At 57.1% G+C, this 23,898-nt stretch overlaps 10 protein-coding genes across 10 annotated transcripts; 6 read left to right on the forward strand and 4 right to left on the reverse strand.

Moving 5' to 3' along the window:
- On the forward strand, positions 1-2,039 carry B0I36DRAFT_235526 (WD40-repeat-containing domain protein; the record flags this gene model as incomplete). The annotated part of the gene is made up of 4 exons (XM_046149404.1): positions 1-130; positions 198-279; positions 379-1,744; positions 1,812-2,039. The coding sequence occupies 4 exons, from the start codon at positions 1-3 to the stop codon at positions 2,037-2,039; spliced, it is 1,806 nt and encodes a 601-aa protein (XP_046019179.1).
- An 825-nt stretch (positions 2,040-2,864) lies between these two features.
- B0I36DRAFT_312180 (uncharacterized protein) lies at positions 2,865-3,265 on the forward strand. The gene has a single exon (XM_046152470.1). The coding sequence runs from the start codon at positions 2,887-2,889 to the stop codon at positions 3,133-3,135; it is 249 nt and encodes an 82-aa protein (XP_046019180.1). The 5' UTR covers positions 2,865-2,886; the 3' UTR covers positions 3,136-3,265.
- A 1,021-nt stretch (positions 3,266-4,286) lies between these two features.
- On the forward strand, positions 4,287-6,027 carry B0I36DRAFT_379945 (uncharacterized protein). Its single transcript, XM_046160798.1, has 2 exons — positions 4,287-4,787; positions 4,856-6,027. The coding sequence occupies exons 1-2, from the start codon at positions 4,537-4,539 to the stop codon at positions 5,640-5,642; spliced, it is 1,038 nt and encodes a 345-aa protein (XP_046019181.1). The 5' UTR covers positions 4,287-4,536; the 3' UTR covers positions 5,643-6,027.
- Positions 6,028-6,954: 927 nt separating this feature from the next.
- On the reverse strand, positions 6,955-7,389 carry B0I36DRAFT_232893 (uncharacterized protein; the record flags this gene model as incomplete). Its single annotated transcript, XM_046149185.1, has 1 exon — positions 6,955-7,389. One exon carries the CDS (start codon positions 7,387-7,389, stop codon positions 6,955-6,957), a length of 435 nt encoding a protein of 144 aa, XP_046019182.1.
- An 807-nt stretch (positions 7,390-8,196) lies between these two features.
- B0I36DRAFT_312185 (ribosomal L28e/Mak16) lies at positions 8,197-9,262 on the forward strand. The gene is made up of 5 exons (XM_046152471.1): positions 8,197-8,322; positions 8,418-8,512; positions 8,590-8,613; positions 8,706-8,830; positions 8,904-9,262. Exons 1-5 carry the CDS (start codon positions 8,283-8,285, stop codon positions 9,070-9,072), a joined length of 453 nt encoding a protein of 150 aa, XP_046019183.1. The 5' UTR covers positions 8,197-8,282; the 3' UTR covers positions 9,073-9,262.
- A 1,761-nt stretch (positions 9,263-11,023) lies between these two features.
- On the forward strand, positions 11,024-12,360 carry B0I36DRAFT_371468 (lactate/malate dehydrogenase; the record flags this gene model as incomplete). The annotated part of the gene is made up of 6 exons (XM_046160013.1): positions 11,024-11,036; positions 11,114-11,256; positions 11,331-11,418; positions 11,493-11,955; positions 12,013-12,157; positions 12,220-12,360. The coding sequence occupies 6 exons, from the start codon at positions 11,024-11,026 to the stop codon at positions 12,358-12,360; spliced, it is 993 nt and encodes a 330-aa protein (XP_046019184.1).
- A 575-nt stretch (positions 12,361-12,935) lies between these two features.
- Positions 12,936-14,196, reverse strand: B0I36DRAFT_312200 (transport protein particle component). Its single transcript, XM_046152472.1, has 3 exons — positions 13,979-14,196; positions 13,671-13,878; positions 12,936-13,467 (listed from the first exon to the last, which is right to left on the reverse strand). Exons 1-3 carry the CDS (start codon positions 14,083-14,085, stop codon positions 13,333-13,335), a joined length of 450 nt encoding a protein of 149 aa, XP_046019185.1. The 5' UTR covers positions 14,086-14,196; the 3' UTR covers positions 12,936-13,332.
- Positions 14,197-15,755: 1,559 nt separating this feature from the next.
- B0I36DRAFT_358327 (PINIT domain-containing protein) lies at positions 15,756-17,753 on the reverse strand (the record flags this gene model as incomplete). Its single annotated transcript, XM_046157951.1, has 5 exons — positions 15,756-16,417; positions 16,472-16,574; positions 16,633-16,943; positions 17,018-17,356; positions 17,594-17,753. The coding sequence occupies 5 exons, from the start codon at positions 17,751-17,753 to the stop codon at positions 15,756-15,758; spliced, it is 1,575 nt and encodes a 524-aa protein (XP_046019186.1).
- Positions 17,754-18,649: 896 nt separating this feature from the next.
- On the forward strand, positions 18,650-19,536 carry B0I36DRAFT_312205 (uncharacterized protein). The gene is made up of 3 exons (XM_046152473.1): positions 18,650-18,788; positions 18,961-19,215; positions 19,307-19,536. Exons 2-3 carry the CDS (start codon positions 19,002-19,004, stop codon positions 19,447-19,449), a joined length of 357 nt encoding a protein of 118 aa, XP_046019187.1. The 5' UTR covers positions 18,650-18,788; positions 18,961-19,001; the 3' UTR covers positions 19,450-19,536.
- On the reverse strand, positions 19,537-22,968 carry B0I36DRAFT_312206 (YL1 nuclear protein-domain-containing protein). Its single transcript, XM_046152474.1, has one exon. The coding sequence runs from the start codon at positions 22,805-22,807 to the stop codon at positions 19,613-19,615; it is 3,195 nt and encodes a 1,064-aa protein (XP_046019188.1). The 5' UTR covers positions 22,808-22,968; the 3' UTR covers positions 19,537-19,612.
- Between the last annotated feature and the right edge of the window lie 930 nt (positions 22,969-23,898).

The following is a 23,898-nucleotide window of genomic DNA, read 5'->3' on the forward strand; positions in this document are numbered from 1 at the left end:
ATGTCCATGTACCCTGGCCACCGCGGCCTCCCCCACCAGGGCGGCTCGTCGCGCCTGAACGAGCTCCTCGAGCAGGTTCGCGCCGAGTTCGACAACCAGGTCCGCGTCAATGAAGACTATGAGCGCCAGAGTAAGTGGAGCCCGCCCAGGGAACAAGAGGGAAACGAATGCAAAGACTGACAATTGTCATCAAACAGTCCAACAACAAATTCAGGAGGCTCAAGTCATTAGAGAAAAGGTCTATCAGCTCGAACAAGCGCACATGAGCATCAAGCAGAAGTAAGATATCCTTGGAATTTCAACGAGGCGATCTCCCAAGCGACTTTGTATCCAGAAATAGGGTTGTCTCGCATCCCTACTAACTTGTTACACTTGCAGGTATGACGAGGAAATCGTCCTTTTGCGCCGCCAGCTCGAAGGCACCCGTGGAGGAGCGCCTCAGCCACAAGGCATGCAGGGCCCTCCCCAGCACGGCGGCCCCTCGAACGGTCCACCGCCCGCGATCAATGTCGGTAACAACCTTTTCAGCGGCATCATGACCGGTCAGGGTGGCCAAGGCGGCGGTTTGCCTCCTCAGCCTGTCCCTCAGGAGCAGCAGGCTCCCGGACAGCACCACCAGATGCCTCAGGCCCCGCCTGGTCTTCAAGGCCCTCCTCCGCCTCCGCCGAGCCAGCAGCCGCCATTCCAGCCGCCATATCAGCAGGGCCCTGCGCCCAACGGCTTCCCCGGCCAGGCGCCGTCGAGCACTGCTTCCCCTGGACCTGGCAAGCGCGGACTTGGTCGCCCGCCAGCCGGCGGCCCGGCTACCCCCCAGATCAACACCCCGATGCCGTATCCCGGCCCCGGAGCCTCGCCCCAGGTCGCCAACCACCCCACACCCGACCACCGAGCGATGCAGCCTCACCCTGGTCCTGGCATGGTGAACAATGCCCTAGGCGAGGTTGATCTTGAGCGCCTCCCTGCTCACTTCAAGAAGACCCGCGACGACTGGTTTGTTGTCTTCAACCAGCAGGTCCCGCGTACTCTTGATGTCGACCTTGTCCACACGCTCGGCCATGACAGTGTTGTGTGCTGTGTTCGCTTCAGCCACGATGGCAAGTTCATTGCCACTGGTTGCAACCGCTCCGCCCAGATTTACGATGTCAACACTGGCGAGAAGCTGTGTGTGCTGCAGGACGAGAACGCCGACGTCACTGGCGACCTTTACATCCGCAGTGTGTGCTTCAGCCCTGATGGCAAGTACCTGGCCACTGGTGCTGAGGATAAGCTCATCCGTGTGTGGGATATTCAGAACCGTACCATCCGCAACACTTTCGCGGGCCACGAGCAGGACATCTACAGTTTGGACTTTGCTCGCGATGGCCGCACTATCGCTTCCGGCAGTGGTGATAGAACCGTTCGCCTGTGGGATATCGAGACTGGCAGTGCCATGTTGACGCTAAGCATAGAGGACGGCGTCACCACTGTTGCCATCTCGCCGGATACCAAGTACGTTGCTGCCGGCTCTCTGGACAAGAGCGTGCGCGTCTGGGACATCAAGGGTGGATACCTCCTCGAGCGTCTCGAGGGCCCTGAGGGACACAAGGACAGTGTTTACTCGGTTGCATTCTCGCCCAACGGCAAGGACCTCGTCAGTGGCAGTCTTGATAAGACGATCAAGATGTGGGAGCTGTCAACACCTCGTGGCATGCAGGTACCCAACCCTAAGGGCGGTCGGTGCGTCAAGACCTTTGAGGGACACAGGGTAAGTTTCTGGCCTAGATTGAATGAATTGCAGAGAATGTTGACCAAAGCTAATTGCGATGTTGTAGGACTTCGTCTTGTCGGTTGCGCTTACGCCCGATGCCAACTGGGTTCTGTCCGGCTCCAAGGACCGCGGTGTGCAATTCTGGGACCCGAGGACGGGGTACACCCAACTCATGTTGCAGGGACACAAGAACTCGGTCATCTCGGTCGCGCCCAGCCCTGCTGGAACTTTCTTCGCCACTGGTTCCGGTGACACTCGTGCCCGTATCTGGTCGTACCGCACTATCGCATAGGTGCAGAATGGCAGATGACAGGTGGGAGGGGCTGAGAAGCATTGTCAGCCAGATGATGTACTGGAGCCGTGACTTCGTATGCATGATTCGAAGCCGGCAAGTGAGCAGCCATCATCGTGTTATACTAGGTCTTGAGAGGTTGAGCTGTTAGAAGCAGAGAGGAGCCGGTCGATTTGGATGAGAGAAGAAGAAAGCTATGATACTCAAAGGCAAACGGCGTATAAGGTAACGGGGCACAGCGACATACTTGCCCACCCAGGCTGGGGGGCTCGTGCTGTTGCCCGCGACTTTTTATTTTTGTTTCTGAACTTTTCCAAGCCAAATAAAGATATACTCAATCACGAAACGCCCCACGAAATTTATGGTTAACCGCACTTATTGTGAAGTGGCTTGGGGTTCCATTATGCAATGCCTCTGCTTACCACAACTATGGGCTGTGTACAACATCAACAACACCAGCCAGCACCTTGGGACACTCGGCTATTCAGATGGCAGAGAGCATTTCATGTGTTGCAGTACGAGACACCTCAACGCAGCGATTCTGTTGTCTGTGAATGCTGGCCTGCACGTTTCAAGTCGCGCGGCAAAAAGACAACACAGAGATCAACGAGAATGCCTCCTCACGGCAGTGCAGTCGAACGGGTGTTGTGGCCGAACGATTCCGAGGGGGAACCGAGAGAGAACCGGGCGAAAAGCCTCCGACTATGGCGTATGTTTTTGAACCCTGCGACGCTGACTGGTGATGAGTGGTTTGGATGTTGTATGTGGGTATGTGTGTTGCTCGATGGTATTACTTTTAGTTGGAGGCGGGGGGGGGGGGGGGGGGCACTGTATAAGGTTTCCCAAGATGTACTACATGGTATTGTACTTTGCCGTAGTGCTTTCAGACGTAAAAAAACATCATTTCGGCGATAGTTCCGGGGTGCTTTGCTTTTGGCTCCTCCTCTTGTCCAGGGCCGGAAGTCTCAGTACATGGCCTGGACGATCAATCTGCCCACCCTCGCGCAGAAGAAACGTACCGAAACAATCCCCGCCCCCGCTGATCCTGGAGTCCTTGTACGAGGATGAGCGGCTGGCTGGCTGGAACCAAGGATAAAGTGGGAAGACACGAGTCAAGTGGCATCAACAGGGACAAAAGCACCGACGATTCTGGATTTGAAGCAGGGAGGGTTTCCGGACTTTCCGTGTTTCCCGGCCCAGTGCCGCCGCCATTTCTCTTCTTGAGCTGGCAATGTTAGCGGTCAAGTAAGATGATAGGTCGTCTCATTCACCCTCTTGACGCGTGGCTCCGGCAGGTAGACGATTCCGCTGAGGCAGACCCAGAGGCGCCGTGTTGTCCAGTCTTACACCTTTGGGTATGAGGTCATGCAGTCACTTTAAAACCACGGGCTCAAAGATTCCGATGGCGGCGGGGGCTTCTATGCATGGCCAAGCAGATGAGGTACAGCGAGCGTTGTTTGTCATTAAGTCTAGTAGTGCTGGTTCACTGGGAGTCGGACGGGGAGAGACACGTACTATGGGTTACGAACACGAGTACGCCGGGGGTTGGGCTCTTGATTTCCCCGGCAGATAGAGTGCGGAGCGGGAGCGGATTCCAGAAGGGCGGCCGTCACTGCACTGTTATCAGATCGAAGCCAAAGGCGGAGCTTTTGGGGGGCAGTGCAGCGGCACTTGGGGCGGGAAAACAGCAGAGCAACCAGAAGCTGTCCGACCGAGTGCTGAAATGGGGCACACTTCACTAGAAAGGTATGGTGGGTGTGGGCGCCGGCTGGTGTGATTGGCTCGGAAGCTGGAGTTGCCAGTGGTGCCACTCTGAGGGAAGAAAGAGCCAGCTTTCTCGTGGAGCTTGCATGTTTGTTTCGGGGTGTGCCAAAGTGTTTGTCGCCACCCACTTGATCGCTCGGGGCGGCCGCGCGGAATCCCTTTTTTGCCTTGCCCGCGGGGGTGCCGTGTCTCTCTCTCGGGACTGCTGTGATTGAGTGGTGACTCGAGGATGTGCCCATTGTCGTTCCTGAGCGAGCGCGCCATCTCCACAGAAGCAGGGACCGGTCGGGTCAGGCGATGGTCGTGCTGTCAAAAGGCGCAAAGGGCTTCCGCAGGGCCCGCAGCCAATGAGACCGCTCGCCGGTAGCGCCACTGCCTGTTCGGTCCAGTGCCAAGCACGCGAGATTGCCCTTGAGAATTTCCCAGCAGATCGGTTGCGGCCCCTGACTTGCGCTGCGCTGCCAGCCCTTCTTCCCTTGTGCAAAGTGCTGTACCTGGTGTAGTCTGTGCTGCCGAGCACAAACAAGCCCACTGCTGCACTGCTGCGGCATTGACGCTAGTCGCCCTCCTAATAACTTAGATCCCGGTCCCTCGCTCCTTCCACCTGCTCATATTAAACAATCAACAACGCCGCCTCCTCCGGCCCCTTCTTTGCACCACCTCCACGATCTTGGCCTCTCCCTCGCCAATTCACCAAGCCACCGACACCGCCACCTACTAAGTCTCGCCCACCATGGATGTCGTCCTCGAGGTCGCAGAGACCTTTGTCGGCGACTATGTCTACGCCTGGGCCCATCCTGCCCGCCCGGCGCCCTACGACTTCCCCAACCAGACAAACCAGACCGCCCAGCAGGTCTTCTCGACGTGGACTTACAAGCCCTCGAGCACCTACTTCACCCTCGAGCCCTCCCAGTACGCCTACATGAGCGCCTGGGATCGCGACAACATCTTGCGCCAGGCCATCAGCCTTTTCTTCATCACCTGGTGCGTACCCTCTCTCCCGCAGATGTCAAGCACTTTGGCCCAACTGACTTGTCTTGTTATCGTTGCAGGGTTTTCGGCACGCTCCTCTACTTCATCTTCTCGACCCTCTCTTACTACCTCATCTTCGACCATGCCCAAATGAAGCACCCCAAGTTCCTCAAGAACCAAATCTCCCTTGAGATGAAGCAGGCCATCACCTCTGTACCCGGCATGTCGCTCCTCACAACCCCCTTCTGGCTCCTCGAGGTCCGCGGCCACACCAAGCTCTACGACACCTCGGCCGATGGTCCAGGTGTGTGGTACGACTACTTGCAGTTTCCCTTCTTCCTCCTCTTCACCGACGCCTGCATCTACCTCATCCACCGTGGCCTGCACCACCCCTTGGTCTACAAGCACCTCCACAAGCCGCACCACAAGTGGATTGTGCCCACGCCTTTCGCCTCGTATGCCTTCCACCCTGTTGATGGCTGGTTGCAGTCGCTTCCCTACCACTTCTTCCCCGCTCTGTTCCCGCTCAACAAGTACGCCTCGGTCTTCCTCTTCGTCTTTGTCAACTTCTGGACCATCCTCATCCACGACGGCGAGTACATGGCCAACAGCCCCATCATCAACGGTGCCGCCTGCCACACCCTCCACCACCTGTACTTCAACTACAATTACGGCCAGTACACCACCCTCTGGGACCGCCTTGGTAGCAGCTACCGCCAGCCTGATGCTGCGCTCTTCCAGAAGGAGGCTAAGCTCAGCACTGCTGAGTGGAACAAGCAAACTGCCGAGATGGAGAAGATTGTCAAGGAGGTCGAGGGAGAGGACGACCGCACCTACGACCCCGTCGACACCAAGAAGACGAACTAGATCCACTCATCCGGAAATCTGTCTTGGGACACTGCGTTCTCAGGAATTCCGGTAGGATATGCTGAGAGTCCCTGTCTTCACCAGACGATGATCTTGTATATATAGCTGAATGACGAGTGATGCGGAACTCGAAAGGGACTCGTCAGTGGGCCCAATGGTTCGAAAGTGCTTCGACCTTGGTGCATACCGAGAGGCCCTGCAGAGACCAAATTCTTTATTTGGCATCTATGTGGCGAGACTGGCAGCATCCAACATGACCAGATGTGCCAGTCACGCAGGATGAAAAGCGAGATAGAAAAGGCCATTTACGACAGCACACACTTATTACCCACCTCTATGGGCATGTTATAGATTAATGATAATAGTGGGATTTTCTTGCGTAACCATGAGCACCTGGGAAACGAGGCACTAATGCCATTCTCGAGTGAAAGTGTCGACTATGAACTGCGAGCTGCCAGCACTCCCAATAGCTGCGATTGAGCGATTTCATGATCATTGAAGGTATTACAGGACCTAAAGATTCTGGAGTAGTCTGAGTTGAAACGGCATTCTCTCCAGTACGCAATAGTCTAGAAAGGGGCACGTCGTTCTTCGCATGTCTTGAAGGGTGTGTAGTAGAACGAGAGCACGCAAGCATGGCATTAATCAGCAGATAAGTAATATAGGTAGGTGTCTTATTTAACTATCGACTAGGCTAAATAACGCTGCACAGAGTCTCCGGCTAACCGCCTGGAGCAGGATATAAACTAACATATGGACGCCAGAAGAACGCCTGCAAAGAAGACCATGGTGTGTGACTGAGGGGAGACCAAGGAAAAAAAGTAGTGACAAGTGAGGAAATGAAGAGAAAACCACATGGGAGGAGGCAATATCGAAGAATGGCTGTGTTTCTGTCTAGGCTGGGTGCCCGCCTGACGAGGATGCGCTGGGACAAAGGTATCAAAGGTGGTGATGGATGGTGCGGTTGTCAAGGACCGGAAAAGGACCAGGAAATTGTTGGGAGAATGTCGTGTAAGAGTGGTGCGAGGTCTGCCCACCTTGGGACGTTTCCTGGGAGATTACGAATAAGAGACTGTATATGTGTGTGGCGCAGACGACTGACTAGGATCCGGCCTGGTGTCGCTGTCCGCTGATATCAAAGGAAGAAAAGGGCAGGAGAAGAAGCCGAGTCACGCTGCTGGTGGCAGAGGTTCAAGCGGCGCGCGGCGGCTGTCCTGTCGTGCTTCTGCATTTTCTCGAAGTTTTGGATTCCCCGCAGCGCGCAACGTGCGTCCGTACGACTGCCACCTGGAGCTCGCCATTTCAACTCTTCTCATGAGAAAGTGACGAGCTTGGGGTCTCTGGGCCGACCGTCCGGGCCAATGTTGTTCTGGCTGAACCGGCGCTCCATGTAAACCCTGCGCGCCTCGTCAAACTTCATCCGCCGCTTCTTCATGATCTTGAGGATCTCTGCTTTCGCGGCGTCGTCCAGCCCCGCGCGCGAGTCGCCCGAGTCGACGTTGCCGGCGAGGCTGAACGTGTCGCTCGATAGACCGGCCTCGATGTCGCCGCTAAAGGTGGATGGCAGGCGCTGGTACAGGGCCGAGTTGGTGAACGAGAACGGAAGGCGCTCGTAGAGGATGGACCCGGGGCGCGGGAGGCCGATGTAGACCTCGGGCACGAGGTGTAGCCATCGCTGGCGGGTGAGGTAGAGACCGGTGCCGGACGTCAGGACGAGGAAGACCAGGAAGAAGAGGACGTAACCCATGGCGGCGGGTGGGCTGTCGACGGGCGGGTCGCCGTCGGGGGTGGGTGGTGGTGTGCGTTTGGAGGCGAGCAGCCAGGTCAGGCGGTTCAGCTGGCTTCTCGAGGAATGCCGGGAGGAACGTGTTGTTGATATGACGGAAGTGTGACTTTGCGCTTTGCGCACAGCTACAGATGCGGATCGCGCGCTCAGAGCTGGGTCAGGCAACGGCTCTGAGCTGGCTGGAGACGGGTCGTCGATGTAGGTTGTCCGGATATTTCGGGACCAGGGGCTCTTGGCGCTAAGCCGTGGTCATAATTAGTCGGTACCTGGCGTTTCGTCAAAGTTGCGCGGAAGAGCTACGCCACATGCACAAACAATGTGACTGTGCAGTTCAGGCAGCAGTGGTTCTTGTTTTGCGATGGCGAAACGGTGCTGAAGGTTGAGGCTGTAAAAAAGCCACGACGATCTTGTTGCGATGGGCTGCCGCTCAGGTCAGCTCAAAGGCCAGCCGTCCCTCCAAGGTGCTTGACCTGATGGTCAGGTCAGGGACTCCTCCTGCAAGGGGGTCCTAGGGGAGGGAGGACCCGCGACTGAATGACATGAAGCATGCGGTTGGGTGGGTACGCCATGAAAGGGGCTCCACCCATTGCTTGAAAGTGCTTGCGCCACAGGCTGACGTGCACCTCGTTGTCCAGGGCTGCTGGACCTTCCAAGGTTGCGCGAAAGCCACAACCACGATAAGATAGCCACGAGCCGCTAGTACTGATTGGGCGATTTTAGCGATCACTCACACATTTTGTGGTGGGCTGTGTCTGTCTCGAAATCGCAAGTGAACGGGCGGGCGGGAGCCAAGCCGCGCAGTCCTGAGTATTCCGCTTCAATCCAACGATATCGCATCGACGACACATATCAAAATGGCCTCCACACCCGCTGACCTTGTCTGGGAGATTGTCCGTACGTCGAGCTCGCCCAAAACCCGCGAACTTCTGCGATTCCGGCCGACAATCCGACAGAAATGCTGACGAAATAATTTCTTGGCCCGTTTACAGGCAGCCAGAACTCCTACCTCGTCAAGAGGAAGAGCGGCGGCGGCGTCCAGTTCTCCCGCGACCCCCTGAACCTCACCAACCTTCACAGCCGCAAGGTGCGTACCTGGGACATCTCTGGGACTTGTCCGTCCGTCCTTGGGAAGAAAGAAAATGACACTAACAGCTGCTCTAGTATGCCGGTTTCGTGAACGACAAGGTATGACAGCTACGCCAAGCTCAGTTTGACGATCCTCTCGACGACGCTATGCACCCAATAAATGGAGGGAATATTGACAGCTTTGCCCGCAGGCCATCGGTGTTGTCCCCAACGAGAAGGGTGGCGTCAAGGTCATCAGCAAGAAGGCTGCTGATGTCCAGAAGCCCGCCAAGTGCACCACCTCGACCACCTTCCACGGTGGCAAGACCTCCCGCAGGTTAGTCCCGCCTATTCGGCCGCGAGTGACATCGGTCTTTCAGAATACTGACGTGGCGCGTCTTGTCGTTCAGCACCTACAAGGCTATTGCCAACCAGACCGCCAAGAACGGCTACCGCCCCGACCTCCGCGCCGCCGCCGTCTCCCGCGCCTCTGCCATCCGCCAGTCCCAGCGCGAGAAGAAGCCCGAGCCCGAGAAGAAGGTTCGTGGCAAGAAGGCCGCCGCTGCGGAGTCCTCGTAAGCGCGACACAGAAATGTGTGGCGACCATGCGGACGGGAGTCAAGGACAAGACGAATTAGTTTGGACGAGGATCTAATGCGCCGCAGCCCAAAAGAAAGGGCCAGCATGCGATACAAAAGACCTGTCCCGGCGGATAGTCAAAATAAATGAATACGCTGAAATATCGAAGCAGACTCCGTGCAGCACGCGATTCGTCGATCTACAATCTGCAACATGTCATGTGCTGTGAAACACTTACCTGCCTTTTGAAAGTATGTGGGTTGTGGACAAGGATGAGTGTTTGTGAGTGCGCTGCGGACATTGATCTGAATGGTGAAGCCTCTGCCAGCACTGCCGCGGCCCACACCAAGGGCCGAGGACAATGACACCATGCTTGCGCCATACAGAGCAAGGCAGCGTGCCTATGCTGTTCTGCCAAAACTGTCACGGACGCGTAGTTACGCGCTCGGAGCTCGGAGATGACCACCAGGACGTGTTGTTCGTCACAAGCGCGGTGCCCGATCTCGCCCGAGGCTCACGGCGAACCTCGGGGCGATACGGATGGGCAGCTTGGACCGGCACCAAGACGCTAGCGCTCGGCATCGCATGTGGGATATGACGTCGCCTACGGGATGACCCGACGAGGTGGTTCACGACAATTCCACGCTGTGCTCGGGAGTTGTCGACGGCCATGGGGCACTGGCAGGTTTGGGTTTTCGGGGTGTCACAAGCCTGGCTCCCGGCATGGCCACACGGCACGGAGGACGCCGGGCCGGCGGCCAAGCAGGTAGACCGATGAGAAGCTGCCCGGGTGATTGGCCCATTCGCTCGACTTACACCACTGCAGTACTGGCGATGACAGCGATCAAGTCAGCACACGTCCCGCTTTGCACTCTGGCACAATACACGAAGCTCCGGCCCAGATGGAAAAAATCTTGTGACAAGCCCCAGACACACAGTGCTATCCTGCTCAGCGGCCGTCCTTTCTTTTGTTTCCTATATATAATTCTGGATAGAGATCCCCCGCCCCCAGGACACAAGGATCCAACGGCCTGAGGGTTGAAACAGGCGCTGCTACAGACCTCTGGCGGGAGCCGTCTTGGGCCCGGATGGGCAAGTGGGGCGCTCGCAGCACCCGGGGCCGGGCTACCCCGCCCCAGTCCAGCAGCGGCGGCCCTGGAAGCAGCACCAGGGCAGATCCCAAAGTCTGGAGCACCCGCCCGCCGAGGAGGGGTAGCTAGCTCCCTGCACGTACGCGACATCCATCGCGACATGCATGCGGCGCCTCTTGTTGGGTGGAACATTGCTAGCGCGCAGAGGAAAAAGAGGGTCACGCCATAGTTAGCAGCTGCTCAGTGTCGAAAGCACCTGCATGGCCCGGCAACATGGAGCCTGAGGCGTCTGTTGTCTGCTGCTCGCCACGGCCGCTGGATGATCCCGCCGTGACAAGTACCTCACCCGCCCAGACTGTTAAAACACCCGGCTCCCCAACCTTCTCACGGCCCTGAGCTGCCTCTGCTTCTCTCCCCCATTCCTCATCCTTCCCACTTCCAAGATACCCAGAGCTTCTCCAGGTTCCAAAAGACATCCAGACACCCATTGGCAGACCTGTAAGTGTCCCGTCGCCCGGCCCTGCCGGACTAATATCCTCCACGCTTTCAGCTGCTTGCACCGGGGCGGCCCTGCTCCATCCTCGGAGCTCTCTGTCCCCCCCACCTTGGGGCCTTAGGTGCTCGGCTCAACCCCAACATTGGCCTGTTCTGCCGGCTCGTATCTGCCCTGCTCCAGTGCCTTCCTCGCAGACCCCTCCTTCTATCGTTTCGACTCTCTCTCGTCCGTCCTCGAGCCTTCGTCTTCCTCAAGCATACCATCTCTCGCGACGACTCAAAGCCGCACTCTGCTGACCATCCTTCAGCTGCTCTCTACACCACTTCCTACCCATTTCCCCGCCGACCCTTCCACATCAGTCAAGATGGTCAAGGCCGGTAAGTCACAGAGCACCCGGCAAGCCGCAAGCTCCTCCGTTGATCCGAGACTAACGCCCGCTTCCCCGAACTTTCAGTTGTTGCCGGTGCTGCTGGTGGCATTGGACAGCCTCTGTCCCTGCTGCTCAAGCTCAACCCCTTGGTCGATGAGCTTGCCCTGTACGATGTCGTCAACACCCCCGGTGTTGCTACTGATCTCTCCCACATCTCCACTGCCGCTGTAAGCACACCTCAGAGGCTTGTGATGAGCCGCTCGACAGTCCAGGTCCTCATATCTCCTGACACACATTGCAGAAAGTCACAGGCTACCTCCCCAAGGATGACGGTGGCAAGGCTGCCTTCAAGGGTGCCGACATCATTGTCATCCCCGCCGGAGTCCCCAGTAAGTCATGCTTGGGCTTCAATCGGAAGCGCCGGCCCTGGATCCGCGACCAAAGCTACTGACACCAACTATAGGAAAGCCCGGCATGACCCGCGACGACCTCTTCAACATCAACGCCGGCATCGTCAAGGGCCTCATCGAGATTGCCGCCGAGGTCGCCCCCAAGGCATACATCCTTGTCATCTCCAACCCTGTCAACTCGACCGTCCCCATTGCTGCCGAGGTCCTCAAGGCCAAGGGCGTCTTTGACCCCAAGAAGCTCTTCGGTGTCACCACCCTCGACATTGTCCGTGCCGAGACCTTTGTCGCCGAGATCGTGGGCGAGAAGAAGGGCCAGGACTTGACCATCCCCGTCGTCGGTGGCCACTCTGGCGAGACCATTGTCCCCATCTTCAGCCAGATCTCCTCGGGAGCCAAGATCCCTGATGACAAGTACGATGCGCTGGTCAACCGCGTCCAATTCGGTGGTGATGAGGTCGTCAAGGCCAAGGATGGTGCCGGCTCGGCCACCCTTTCCATGGCCTACGCGGGTTATCGGTAAGTCCCCTTTGTGAGGGTAGCTATCAGAGAGCACAGCTGACAGCAACCCTACAGCTTCGCCGAGAAGGTCCTCAAGGCCGCCAAGGGCGAGAAGGGTCTTGTTGAGCCCAGCTATGTCTACCTGCCTGGCGTGCCCGGTGGTGAGGCGATCGCCAAGGAGACCGGCGTCGACTTCTTCTCCGTCCCCGTCGAGCTCGGCGTAAGATCATATTCACCCAAGAAATTTTCAAGATCAACGTTTCATGCTGACGATATGCACAGGTCAACGGCGTCGAGAAGGTCACCAACCCTCTTACTGGCATCAGTGACAAAGAGAAGGAACTTGTCAAGGTTGCTATCGAGGGCCTCAAGGGCAACATTCAGAAGGGTGTCCAGTTCGCCCACAACCCTCCCCAGAAGTAAATCATCCCCGCGGACTCCTTTGGTGAAGCTACTACCATGTACAGCAAGGCGAGCGTAATTTCTTTAGCCGTACTCAGTCATTCTGCATTCAGGAGGCTGCTATTGAGCTGGAGGCTGTGAAGTTGCACAAGCCAGCGTGGCGTGTAGTGATACGCAGAAAATACGCACAAGCCAAAACAGTAAAATAAAAGTACTTGTGACTGATACATAACCATGTGTTATCTAGGTTGTAAGAGCCGCTCTGAGCACGACTGGGGGGTTGAAGTCAAAATGGCCCGTCGGAGGGCTTTCCGTGCGCGCAGCTGGCATCAGATCAGGATGTTGCGGCAACTCCGAACAGGCCGCTGTCGAGGAATGAGTTTAGGCTAAATTGCCACGGCGCTACTTGGGCGGCGCCGTTCCAGAGAACTCGCCGGTCTCATCGACGCGGTGGAAAAGCACGTTTGTGGGTTCAGTGCGCAGACAGCACGGAGTTGGCAGTGTTTCTTTTGCGGTATGCAAGCATATGCACCGGGAGCTGCACGCTGCAGCAAGAAAACCCGAAATCTACCAATAGGACACAAATCTGGCACGGCATGCTCCCTTATGCGTGTGATTAATATTGTTGCCTCTAGACCGCCAGTTTTAGGTCTGGAGGGGCTCTATCATATCTTGTCTATCTCATCCGGTGATATTCGTGGACATGTTCGGCTGATATCAACCCGATCATATCTGCTTATCTTCCGGGCATATAATGTGCCTCGGAATGAATCGATCGCAAATGCTTCTTATGCGCCAATGCTGTGATACCGAGGTGGATGATTTTAACCCAATTCGACCCCATTACATGCTAGTCACTCACCATCCCACGAGCTTGACACGCGTATAAGAGGTCGGTGATGTCAAGGAGCGGCAGCGGCGCGGGCGGTTGCCGGGACCTGGTAAGTAAGTTGGGGAGTGAGGAGGAGGGTAAAGGGGGAAAAGGGAAAGCAATCAGGACTGCTTGGCGGGTATCGTCTTGATCTGGAACACGGCGCCGGGGATCTCGTTGGACTCGGCCTGCACCGTGGCCTGGATGCCCATTGCCGCCAGGGCGCCGCGCAGGATGCCGCAGGGGAACCATAGGAACTGTATAGCACGGTAGGCCACCGAGAAAGAGGTCAGCAACGAATTTTTAATGAAGAGGATTGGAGGTAAGATTCCGCGCGCCACGGCTGATGGTCTGTATAGACTGACGGGTTCAAAAGCTGGCAATGGAGGAGTGGAGGAGTGAAGGAAGATCTGGCTTGTGACGATGAAGACCGGAAGAAGAAGAAGGCAAAGACACATACCGGCTGCGCCCGGACGACGGCCTGGCCGCCGGCGTCGGTGCTCATCCTCGCGAGCGGGCGGAAGAGGTTGTCGGTCAGCACGTAGACGCCCCGGTGGTTAGTCTTGAGGTTGTCGACCTGCTTCTTGAAGACGAGCGTCCAGAGGTCCTTGCAGACGAACTTGATGGCGTCGAGCGTGTCGTTGAAGCGCGGCCGGTCGCGGGAGAATCTGGATGGCGGTGGGTTCGATTCCGTCCCTTTGTTAGCATATCCTTGTGACTGATTGAGGCCATTCTGGCCGGAGGACAAAAAGAGAACTGACAACTCACCTCTCCACTAGCCCCAATCCAACACGATAGCCGAGCGTCTCCAACCGATAAAAGACCGCATCCCGCTCCTCGTCCTCGTCCAGTCTCCTCGTCGAAGATGACCCCATCGTCGTGCTCCCCGCCGTGCCGCCCCGATCCGACTGCGTCGGCGGTGGACTTATTACAACCCCCGGGGCCACCACGCCGCCGCCTGCGTTACTTTGTTGTTGCTGTGAAGATGACTGCTGCTGTCCGCCTTCCCTGCCTCCCGTCCCTGACGACGCTGCTGCTGCTGCTGCTGCCGCGGCCGCCGTGCTCTCGAGCTCGTTCGCCACCCGATACGCCATGGGCACCAGCTCTATCATGAGGAAGTCGAGACATGACGTGCTGAGAAACGTCGCAGTCGGGTCTGACGCGTTGTACGGCGGTAAAGGCTGGTCAAAGGACGACATATTGTGTGCGTCTCTCTCCCTCTATTCTCTGGCCACGTCGGACGGCCGTGCGGGCTGACTATTATACTCCTCAAGTGCTGGGCTGCGGAGGGCGCGCGCGCGTCTATGTTGGAGCAGACTAGCACGATTTGCGGCTTATGTGCCTCCGTGTGGGAGGTCTGTATAACTCTTTCCCCCGGGACAGTACCTCTCTCGATCTGCTGGCTCCCAAAACGTCCCTGTCCGCGTGGTTTGCGCTTCGCTCGCTCGTCCTAGAGTGTCGCCTCTTGGGAAGTCTGGCTCTATGCTGTCTCGGGACCGGATTTGGACCGTCGCAAGTCGTCCAGAATGGCCGAGCTTTGTCTCTCGCAACCGCGCACAAAAGGGTTCGCCGCCGCCGGGTTGACTGTCGTCGTCGTCGTCGTCGTTGCAGCTAGTCGCTGTAGCACACGGGCTCCGAATCGAAGCCGGCGGTCAAGATTCCCCAGTGGGGGCGTCCGGAGTAGCTCGATGCTTGCTTGCCCTCCGCTGCGATAAGGAGCAATGACAACCGAACGTGCGCCCTCCAGGATCTAACCGGTTAAGTGTGCGTACCAATCCCGGATCTTTCTGCTCTCGTAAAGTACCGAGGTGCGATTGCGTGTTCGGGAGGGTGCGATGAAGCTCAGCAGACGTCCGTTGCTTGGGCTCGTGGGGCGTTCTTTCGCGCACGCGGTGTTTTCCTGGATATCTCTTTGTAGCGCGTCAAAGCTTGGCTGGCTTGCTGGTCCGAATCATCGGGGAATGATGAGGTTGAAGGTTGGCCGCCGTGCTGCGTTGTGGTCCGCTGCGCCCGCCAGGGGAGCTGTCGACGAACCCCTGTGGGGTCGGATGTGGGGGGTTTCTGCGTGCATCTCCATCAACGGCTCCGGCACATGACAGACGCCACAGACGACAGACGAGGCTCTGTTCTTTGCATTGAAGAACAAGGTGGACTCATTTCTTCTGCATATATGAGGTACGGCACGTCTATGTTTTATGCGCTTCGCGAGATATGCAGTAGTAAACTCACGTTTGGCTCATATGAACAAGCCTATGTAAACCTGATGGTATCCGTCTCCACGAAAGCAAGAGGTATTTCCGCAACTCCAGTCGTCCCATGGCCCCGAGCTCAATCAATGCAACGCCATGCTCCAGGCCGCCAATGGCAAATGGACATACCACAAGTATTATGTACATGAATCCTTGGGGCGTTATGCCCACTCAAGGCCCCTCACTCGGCTCCAGCTCAAACAGAGAGCGATATCGCTATATTTGGCGGACGGTCTGCCTCTTCTGGTGGCACCCATACACCAGACGATACGCTGCCGCCCATGTTCGCTCTGTCTTTAGACTGAATAATTATTGGGAAACGGCAGAGTTGACATGTGTTGCTCAGTGCCGAGGTTTTGCCGCTTCGCTGGTCGCATGACTGGCTCTTCGTCGTCGCTGCTGAGCGTGAGGTCAATAACCTCCGCTGTTCGCTTGGTCCCGCCTCCAGAGCGCGGAGGCACGGGCGGCTCACGAGCGCCACCATTGGGCGTGCTGACTTCAGTCGCAAATTGCCGCATCGGCGTCCCAAACGTTGAGTCGACAAATGGATTGTATGACGGGGCATTCGATATGATCAACAAGTCGTCATCGTCTTCGAGCTTGGCGGATTGGTCATTGTGCCCGTTGTAGCGTGTGCCCTTGTCAGAGCTCTGTGGTCTCCACGAGCCGTCCGGTTCTATCGTGACTTGCTCCTCGGACTCGGATGTCTGCTCGAGGATCTCCTTGGCGTATTCGTCCACCGCCAGTGATGTGTATGGCGCTGGCCCGTTGCAAAGTGGACAGAGCCATTGTGGTCCTTGTTCTTGTAGCTGAAGATATGATGTGGCATCAAAGCATGTGATGTGTTTGCACTGCGTTCCTCTGCAAGGCGTTCGCAATCTTGTATAGCTGAGAGGGCACTTCAAGGACAGGTTCAGATGCGTGACTCCGACATCAGGATCATTTGCCTTGTCAGAGACTGTGTAACTTTGTGTCAGTTTTGGACCTTGTGAGATGGAATGCCGCGACGTACTCTCTCTGATTACCGTCTCCTTGCGGATCTTCCTATTCTTAATAGCTGCGACAAGATCCGAGATCGGTGTCGTCTTGCAAATGTAAAGTCCCACGTAAAATTTCTGCGCCGAATACAGTCAGCACAGCACTGACGAGACGGGACTTCTCGAGGAATCTCACCTTTGATGTGAGGGCATACGTGAAGTCGACGGTGTTGGCATAATTGTACTGCTTGAGCCGCAGCGCATCTGTGATATCCACAGGTCTAGTCGAGCCAGGCTTCCCTTTGAGACCACGGGTATTTGCCTTGATGTCACCCCCATTCACCTTGATCTCAGATTGGTGGGGAAAAGAAATGTCCTGAGCCCCTTGGAGATCGCCAGCGCAGAAAACCATGACTCTGTAGCTTTTGTCGTCGACACACTTCTGCAGCGCCAGCATGTCGCTGACTCTGACGTGGAGCTGCACAGAGTTTCGGTGCTGGCTCATAGCTAATGATGGTCGATGATGAGTTAGTGGTGAGTACAAACGGCCTCGGGCCGCATTTACATCCGGGGGTGCTTACCCTCGCACGTCTTCACATTGCCAATTCGCTCCTGCCGTGAATAAAACGGACTGGGCTTGTACTCGATGTCATTCGGCGAAGGCGGCCGGAACATGGTCGAAGAGTGGTGATTAGAGAGGCCGTTTGTGCTATAGCCGTTCTGCTGCTGGTAGACGGAATTCTGGCCGTGATATGGATAGCCAGGCGCAGCAGATCCTCTAGACTGGGCGCTGTATGAAGTCGTTGCAGAGCTTTGCGGTAGGGCCTGTGGTGTTGCAATGGTTCCCTTACAGACAGCCAAGATTGAGCTGCGAATGTGCTGGTACGTGGCTGGATCTTTGCCACAGCTCTCGTGCAAAGCTGGTTGTGTTCAAGTGTTAGTATATGTGGTCGCGTGAGAGACGGGCAGAAGTGGAAGAAGCTGAGCAGCCGGTGGTGTTGTGGTTAGAGTCGGGGCAGAACCAGCAGCCACCGGCGTTCGAACGAGGCCTCGCGTGCTGATGCAGATGTGGCATCAATGTCGAGATATGCGCGGCCTAGGAGCCTCTGGCGCCTGGAGACAGGTTCTCGGCCAAGTCCAAGCGGATGCCTACGTACCATTCTTGATGCGATTCTGCAGACTGGCCTTGACGCCGCTTGTCGCAAGCCCGTTGGTTGCGCAGATCTGCTGGAGCTGCTTGTTGAGCAGCGTGTTGAGGGACCGCTCCAGCATGCGGATGTCTGCGCGGATGTCCGCAGTTGGTGGAGGGGAAGCCATTGTCGCCGCGCTGTGTCGTGTCGTGCTGTGGGACGAGAGGCACACGCTGTCGTCTTTGAGGGTTGCAAGAACGTCCGACACGGGATGGGCGCCTCATGGGAGGCAAGGCAAGCACGACCGGCAGTGGTGGCAGGGGCAACCGCAGAGGCGGCTCGATTTCTCAGTGTCGTGGCTCTGGGCTGCGCCGGTTGGCGAGAAAAAGTGACGACCCGGTGCAGCTGCTCTGTCCGAGCCTCTGCGCCCTTCTTTGCGCTTCCGCCCACAGCCACTCTATCCGCAGGGTTCGTGGGTCGCTACCGCATGGGCGATGTGTTGGTGCTGGTTGGCGCTGACGATGGTGCGAGACTGCGTCGGTCGTGAGGCTCGGTCAGGCAGGCTGTTGGCGTTTCAGCAATGCGGATACGAACGAGCGTGTCCCCAGGTGGGCAGCAGTCTGAATTGCGCAGGCGTCGCCTACAGTTCGAGAAGTGCGCAGTGACCCGATGTGCCTGGCATGGGCATCGAGCGACCGTCGAGAAGAAAGCGCTGGCTCGTGGAGGAGTCATGGGCAGACCCAACCCATCGGACAAGTACGTACATTCATGGCTTTGCCAATTCTGCCCGGCGAGGCATCTCGCCTCGGGTCGCTCCGTCACTCTGTTCCGGGCGGCAAACACCAGGCTCAGGCTGGGCTGCGCCGCGCCAGGGCAGCTCGGGCACGCGCGCAGCGGGTCCCTGAAGTGCCAGCGCGGGAGCCCATCGCCATCGCCGCCCGGAGCCAGCTAGGCTGCTTCCAGCGGGCGGTCAGGCACTTTGCCAACCTCAGCGACCTCACTCAGCACACCTGAATCCCTTTGCAAGGGTTGGTGGACCCCTGCCCAGCAATGCACTCCCGCCCCACCAACAATTGAACCGCTCTCCAATCTGGACCTTATCGCCTGGCCTTTTTTTTCTGCTGGCATTCTCGTCGCGCAACTCCAAGACGTACGGCAGCTAGCTATTCACCACTCGAAGGTTGTGCGAGACAAGGTTTCGAGTACACAAGTCCTCGACGCTGTAAGTTTGCCAGTTTTCTAGCGCGTGCTCATGTTAGGCCTTGTAATGCTACGGGGCTTGGTCACTGTGGCACAGTTCCAGGCCCTCACATCCGCCTGTTTCCTCATCTGCGTCTTCCTCGAGGCAGACCACCGCAACTTTTCCCCGCCTGTCGCTAACACACCCATCCCAGAAGAGATATCCCTCCAATACTAAAACCCGAATCTCGTCAAAATGGCCAAGAGCTCCCGTTCCAGCACGCGCAAGGCGAACAACCAGCGCCTCAAGGCCAACGTCTTTGGCCCCGTCGAGTCCGCCCGCGCCGAGCGCCTCTCCGCCAAGCTCCTCGAGATCGCCGCCCAGCCAAAGCCCACCAAGGACGATGACATGAAGGTCGTGGACGATGTCGACGCCGAGGAGGATAATGATGGCGAGCCCAAGGCCGAAGGTAAGCGCAAATCTGGCCATCCCCGTTCGCGCCACACGTCGTCAAGAAAGAGACTGGTTCCCTGTGAACTAACCAGAGTGGCCCCGCATAGCTTCAATGGACGTCGATGCAACCAAGCCTGCCGCGAGCTCATCATCGTCCAAGAAGAACCGTGTCTCAAAACGGAGAAAGACGAGCAAGATCGTGTTCCCCAAGTACAAGGACAGGCGCACGACTAAGAAGGGCAAGAACTAGACCGCAGGAGAGCTCTTCTCTGTTGCATTCACGTAGGCATTGTACGGCGTTCAGGGTCTGTTTTGTCTTTCTTTCTGTCCTCGACGATTACTGTCAAGATAGGACACAGAATATATTTTATTTGACACACAATACCGGGCTTCCTGCAGTGCGGGTGTGATACTCATATCTTGGCGGTCGGAACTGTGTGAGACGGGGCCGGCGTCATCCCCATGTCTTGTGCTGTAGTGGTCGGTGCCATTTCAAGGGTCGCTGGAGCCGGCCCGATTGGATGTTGTTCCTGGGCCTGGGACGTTCCGATGGTATCTGCTTGAGGGACCATGGCGGGAGCTGGCAATGAGGCGGCGTCTTTGCTGACGTCGGCAACAGGCATAGCAGATTGGCTCGGCGGCACTGTTTGGACTGCTGGAGAAGGGGCAGGTGGTGGCATAGGCACTGGCGTGGTTCCAGACAGCTGTGGCTGGTTGGCGGAAGCAGCCCCTGAAGCCGAGGTCGAGCCCGGCGCAGTTCCATCAGCAACGGTATGCGCAATACTGCCGCCTCCGGTGTTGGTTGGGCCGCCAGTCGGGTTCGCAGCCGGCTGCTCAGCCACTGTAGCCGCGGGCACAGGTTTTGGTGGTCCAGGAGCGGTTGGATCAAGGAAGCGAGCTGGGACTCCAAGAGCAGCAGCCGAACCAGTCCCCATCCAAGTTCCTAGCAACTTGCTGAACTTGTACTCGCCCTTCTGCAGCTTTTGGATCTCCTTGTATGCAAAGCTGTTGTAATATGGCAAGCCCGTTTTGGGGTCCTTGTAACGTGCCGGCTGGCCTGTGATGACGCATCGAGGGGCCGGCGCTGGTTTCGGAAGCTTGTTCATCTCTTTGCCGAACAGGATCTTTGTTTGCACCGCCTTGTCTTTGATGGCGTTTTCGTTGAAGTTCTGCAGGATGAAACAATTCCGCGTGGCCTTGCCGTCTGGCGGTGGTGTTCTTGGAGGCGGAGGGGTCTCTTCTTTCTCCTTTTCCTTCTTCTGTCTTCCGCCACGGGCAGGCTTCGTAGGCGGTGGGGGAGCTAACGGCAGCCGTTGTTGCTCTGGCATGCTCGGGGCTTGCATATCAACTCGGCCATTTTGAAGGACAGGTTGTATTTGCTGGGACTGAGCTAGTGCCACGGAAACTGCTGGCGAACCAGGTGGTAATTGCGGACCTGAGTCTGATGTCTGCTGACTTCCATTCATCGGAGCTGGAGCGGGGAAAGATCCCGGCGCGCCTGCTATTGGCATCTGGCCAATCTGTGGTATCGACAGACCTCCAGGACTGATCCCCGCAGGACGCGCAAGGAAGCTTGACCCCATCTGTACTCCGTCTGGAGGTGGTACCGAGACCAGCTGTGCGGGTGGTGCAAAGCTCATGGTGGTATACGTGCTTGTTGCCGATGCCGTAGGTTCTGAGGACACGAGCTGTGAAGGAGCATCTGAATGTGTTGGCGGGCGTTGAGATTCGGGTTGAGCTCTGACTGGTGCAGCGGCGTCTGGAAGACTGACAGCCACGTCTTTCATCTCTACATCTGGTTGAGCTTCAGCTGTCCCTGAGGACAAAGGTTCTTGCTTCTGTATATCCGCAGCCGACAATGGCTTTGGACTTGTCGTGGTCGTGGGAGATTCAGCGGTTTCTATTGATAACGAAGGTGCCCCTTGTTGTGGCGGGTGTTGCTCCAGCGTGGCGTGTGGCACGGGCTGGGTCTGTGAGTCTTCTGTTGCCGTTTGTGCTGCTAGATCTGGGGCAGGTCGTCCATCAGGAGTCTCTCCATTAGCCTGAGAATCTGGCACTACGCCGATCGGGTCTGGGTTCGGTGCAGCTGTGTTGGTGGCTGGGATTTCCGCGTCGACGACAGGTGGTGAAGGTGATGCTTGTTGAGAAGAGGTTGCTGGCTGTGCTGCTGCTGGTTCCATGCCTGTTTCAACAACCTGAGATGGCTGCTCGGTGGCTGATGGCTCTGCAGCTCTCGACTGTGTGTCCTGCTCTACACTGAGAGTTTCAGCTGGATTCGATGTTTCTTGATTCGTTGTAGAGGTCATTGGTGGTTTTTCTGACGAGGTTGTTGATGCCTCTAGGGCCGGGTCTGTTGTGGGATTCAGGGCTGGGATATCTGGCTTTGGCGCGGTTTCGACGACAGTTGGCTGCTCAGAAGCAGCCTCCTCCTTCGACACCCCATCAGCCATGGGGACATCTTCGTTTGTACCTGGCAGCGTAGCGTCTCCGTCCAGTGCCGATCCTCGCTTCTTCTTGAGAGGCTTCTCTTCAATGGTGACAATCTTGCCCACATACTTGAGCTTGCCGTCAACCCACTCGCCCACACCGCTCCAAAACGTGACCACGGGCCCATCGAGGGTGCGATTATTCAGTGCAGCCAGCTTCGCCCGCCGCTCCTCCTCCCTCTGCTTTTCGGCCTCTTCCCAGCGATTGAGGCTCTTTGCGTTCTTCTTCTCTATGACTGCGGCCTCAGCCAGGCGCTCTGCCTGTGTCTTGGGCGGTTTGCGTAGCGCCTCCATTTTCTTTGCCTTCCGCTCCATGGCCTCCACCTGCTTGATTCGCTTCACCTCACGCTCAATCATCTGCTGGTGGAGCTGCTCCTTGCTCAGCATGGTTGTTTCACGCCGTGAAGCGCGCGTCGGCATTTCCGCCGGTGTAGGAAGCCATGATGTCCGCTCAGACTTCTTCTTGGGCCTAGGGGCACCACCTGGCGGTCGCGTGCTGGTAGTTGGAGTGGCCGCGCTCGACGAGGTCACGGAACCTTCTGCTGAAAGTTGGGGCCCAGTTGCAATCTTGACCTTCTTTCGGAACTTCAAGGGTATGGCCTCCTGCGCCTTGCGCTTCCGCGCGGCCTGTCTGTTTTCGCGTGCCTTCCTCTCGAGTTCTTTCTCGCCTTCCAGGTCGTCGCCCTGCTCCTGTGCGTCCTCGTCATCGGATGACGAGTCCATGTGTAGATCGGATCCGTCCTCGTCGGCTTCGCTGAACGCCGCGTCGTCGCCGTCTTCGGCGAAGAGCAGCTCGAGCTCGTCGTCAGGCTCCTGTGCCGCAAGCATGTGCTTCAGCCGGTTCCCTGCCGTTGAGCGCTTTTCGCGGCCAGTCGCCAGCCATTCCACCGCCGGAGCTGGCGCGTCCGCCTCTCTGTCTGACGCGGCATCGCTCGAGGATGAGTCTGTGTCACTCTCGTCGTCGTTGTCCGGAGCAGTGTTGTGGTCGGCCGGCTCGTTCGCAATCATGGTTTCCGGGTCCGTCGTGTCGGGCGGGTTCTGAGCGAGCGCTGGCTCCTCTTCGGGTGCTGCTGCCGGCTGCTCGTCTGCCGGCGACTGGGGTTCATCTTCTGATGTCGCCATTCTAGTCGAATGCGGCCTGGGGCACCGGACGCTAGATGCGAAATGCCGAATATGGCGAAGAGTCGCTGCAGCGCATGTTGTGCGCCGCGTATGCTTTCGTCGTCGTCACACGTCAGAACGCAGTCCAGGTGCAACTTCGCCGTGAACCGTGGCAGTCTTGCAGCGGGAATGTGTGTAGACAAGCTATGGGGCCGTGAAAAGGTAATGGACCACTTTTCCTCTTGCCGATGAGCTGGGAGCAGGCGCGGCTTAACGCGTCGGCGTCATTCAGCGCCAAGCAGCCAGGACAGGTGTGGATCCACTTTTCGATGCTCCCCAAAGACAAAGGCGCAGCACATATGGAAGCGACCTTTTGAGTTGCCTGTCCACAGAAGCTCTGGAACCGTCCACAACATCACAGTCAGGCTCGGCGGCCCGGTGCGGGGATTGCCAGGGTTAACGCTGATGGTAAGCTTGAGGCGGAAGAAAGAGGCGAGATACAATCTGGTATTGAGCAGGACCTACATATTCACCCGGACAGTCCCCAGGCTTCATTACAGTCACAAATAGGAGCATACAAGGGCGCGAAGAGTGCAAGTCGAAGAGCATTTTTCCGTGTTCGATTACTGAATGCGAGACACATGGCCACGGCTCTTGCCATAATGCCACAGCGAGGACGTTCCACGCGCACCAATGCATGTGCTGTCGGAAAACATGTCGCTACTGCAAATGGTCTTCATGGTTCGTGAAAGTGCTAATCTGATGGCATAAATTCGCCGCACGGGTCCATCAAGAAATCTTCTTTGGATTCTGTATGGATACTATGCAACAAGACCTCGTCTTCTGACTACAATAGGTAGTCTGCCTTCCAAGAATTTCCAAAACGCCGCCCACGCACCCGCTCCAGGGTGTGGTGTATGAGAGAGTATATATGAGAATAAAGAAACGCCATGCGAATTGAGTACAGCTGGAGAGGAGAGCTCCCCAATGGAAGACGCGGATGAAATCAGTGAAAAAAGGCCCGGAGTCTTGTGGAGATGATGTCTATGTTGAATTGTGGCGCAGGTATCCCCTGGGATTGTTTGAAAATTCGGTCCCATGGTTGAGATTGG

This window comes from Microdochium trichocladiopsis, assembly GCF_020744255.1.
Source record: "Microdochium trichocladiopsis strain MPI-CAGE-CH-0230 chromosome Unknown B0I36scaffold_1, whole genome shotgun sequence".
Lineage (NCBI taxonomy): Eukaryota > Fungi > Ascomycota > Sordariomycetes > Xylariales > Microdochiaceae > Microdochium > Microdochium trichocladiopsis.

Coding starts and splice junctions, on each gene's coding strand:
- B0I36DRAFT_312200 (XM_046152472.1), bottom strand. CDS start 14,085: ATGGGGTCATCTTCGACGAGGAGACTGGACGAGGACGAGGAGCGGGAT. Junction 13,879..13,978: donor GGATTGGGGCTAGTGGAGAG/GTGAGTTGTCAG, acceptor ACCGCCATCCAG/ATTCTCCCGCGACCGGCCGC. Junction 13,468..13,670: donor CCGTCGTCCGGGCGCAGCCG/GTATGTGTCTTT, acceptor CGTGCTATACAG/TTCCTATGGTTCCCCTGCGG.
- B0I36DRAFT_379945 (XM_046160798.1), top strand. CDS start 4,537: ATGGATGTCGTCCTCGAGGTCGCAGAGACCTTTGTCGGCGACTATGTC. Junction 4,788..4,855: donor AGCCTTTTCTTCATCACCTG/GTGCGTACCCTC, acceptor TTATCGTTGCAG/GGTTTTCGGCACGCTCCTCT.
- B0I36DRAFT_312206 (XM_046152474.1), bottom strand. CDS start 22,807: ATGGCGACATCAGAAGATGAACCCCAGTCGCCGGCAGACGAGCAGCCG.
- B0I36DRAFT_312185 (XM_046152471.1), top strand. CDS start 8,283: ATGGCCTCCACACCCGCTGACCTTGTCTGGGAGATTGTCC. Junction 8,513..8,589: donor CCAACCTTCACAGCCGCAAG/GTGCGTACCTGG, acceptor CAGCTGCTCTAG/TATGCCGGTTTCGTGAACGA. Junction 8,831..8,903: donor GGTGGCAAGACCTCCCGCAG/GTTAGTCCCGCC, acceptor CTTGTCGTTCAG/CACCTACAAGGCTATTGCCA.
- B0I36DRAFT_312180 (XM_046152470.1), top strand. CDS start 2,887: ATGTACTACATGGTATTGTACTTTGCCGTAGTGCTTTCAGACGTAAAA.
- B0I36DRAFT_312205 (XM_046152473.1), top strand. CDS start 19,002: ATGGCCAAGAGCTCCCGTTCCAGCACGCGCAAGGCGAACAACCAGCGC. Junction 19,216..19,306: donor TGGCGAGCCCAAGGCCGAAG/GTAAGCGCAAAT, acceptor GGCCCCGCATAG/CTTCAATGGACGTCGATGCA.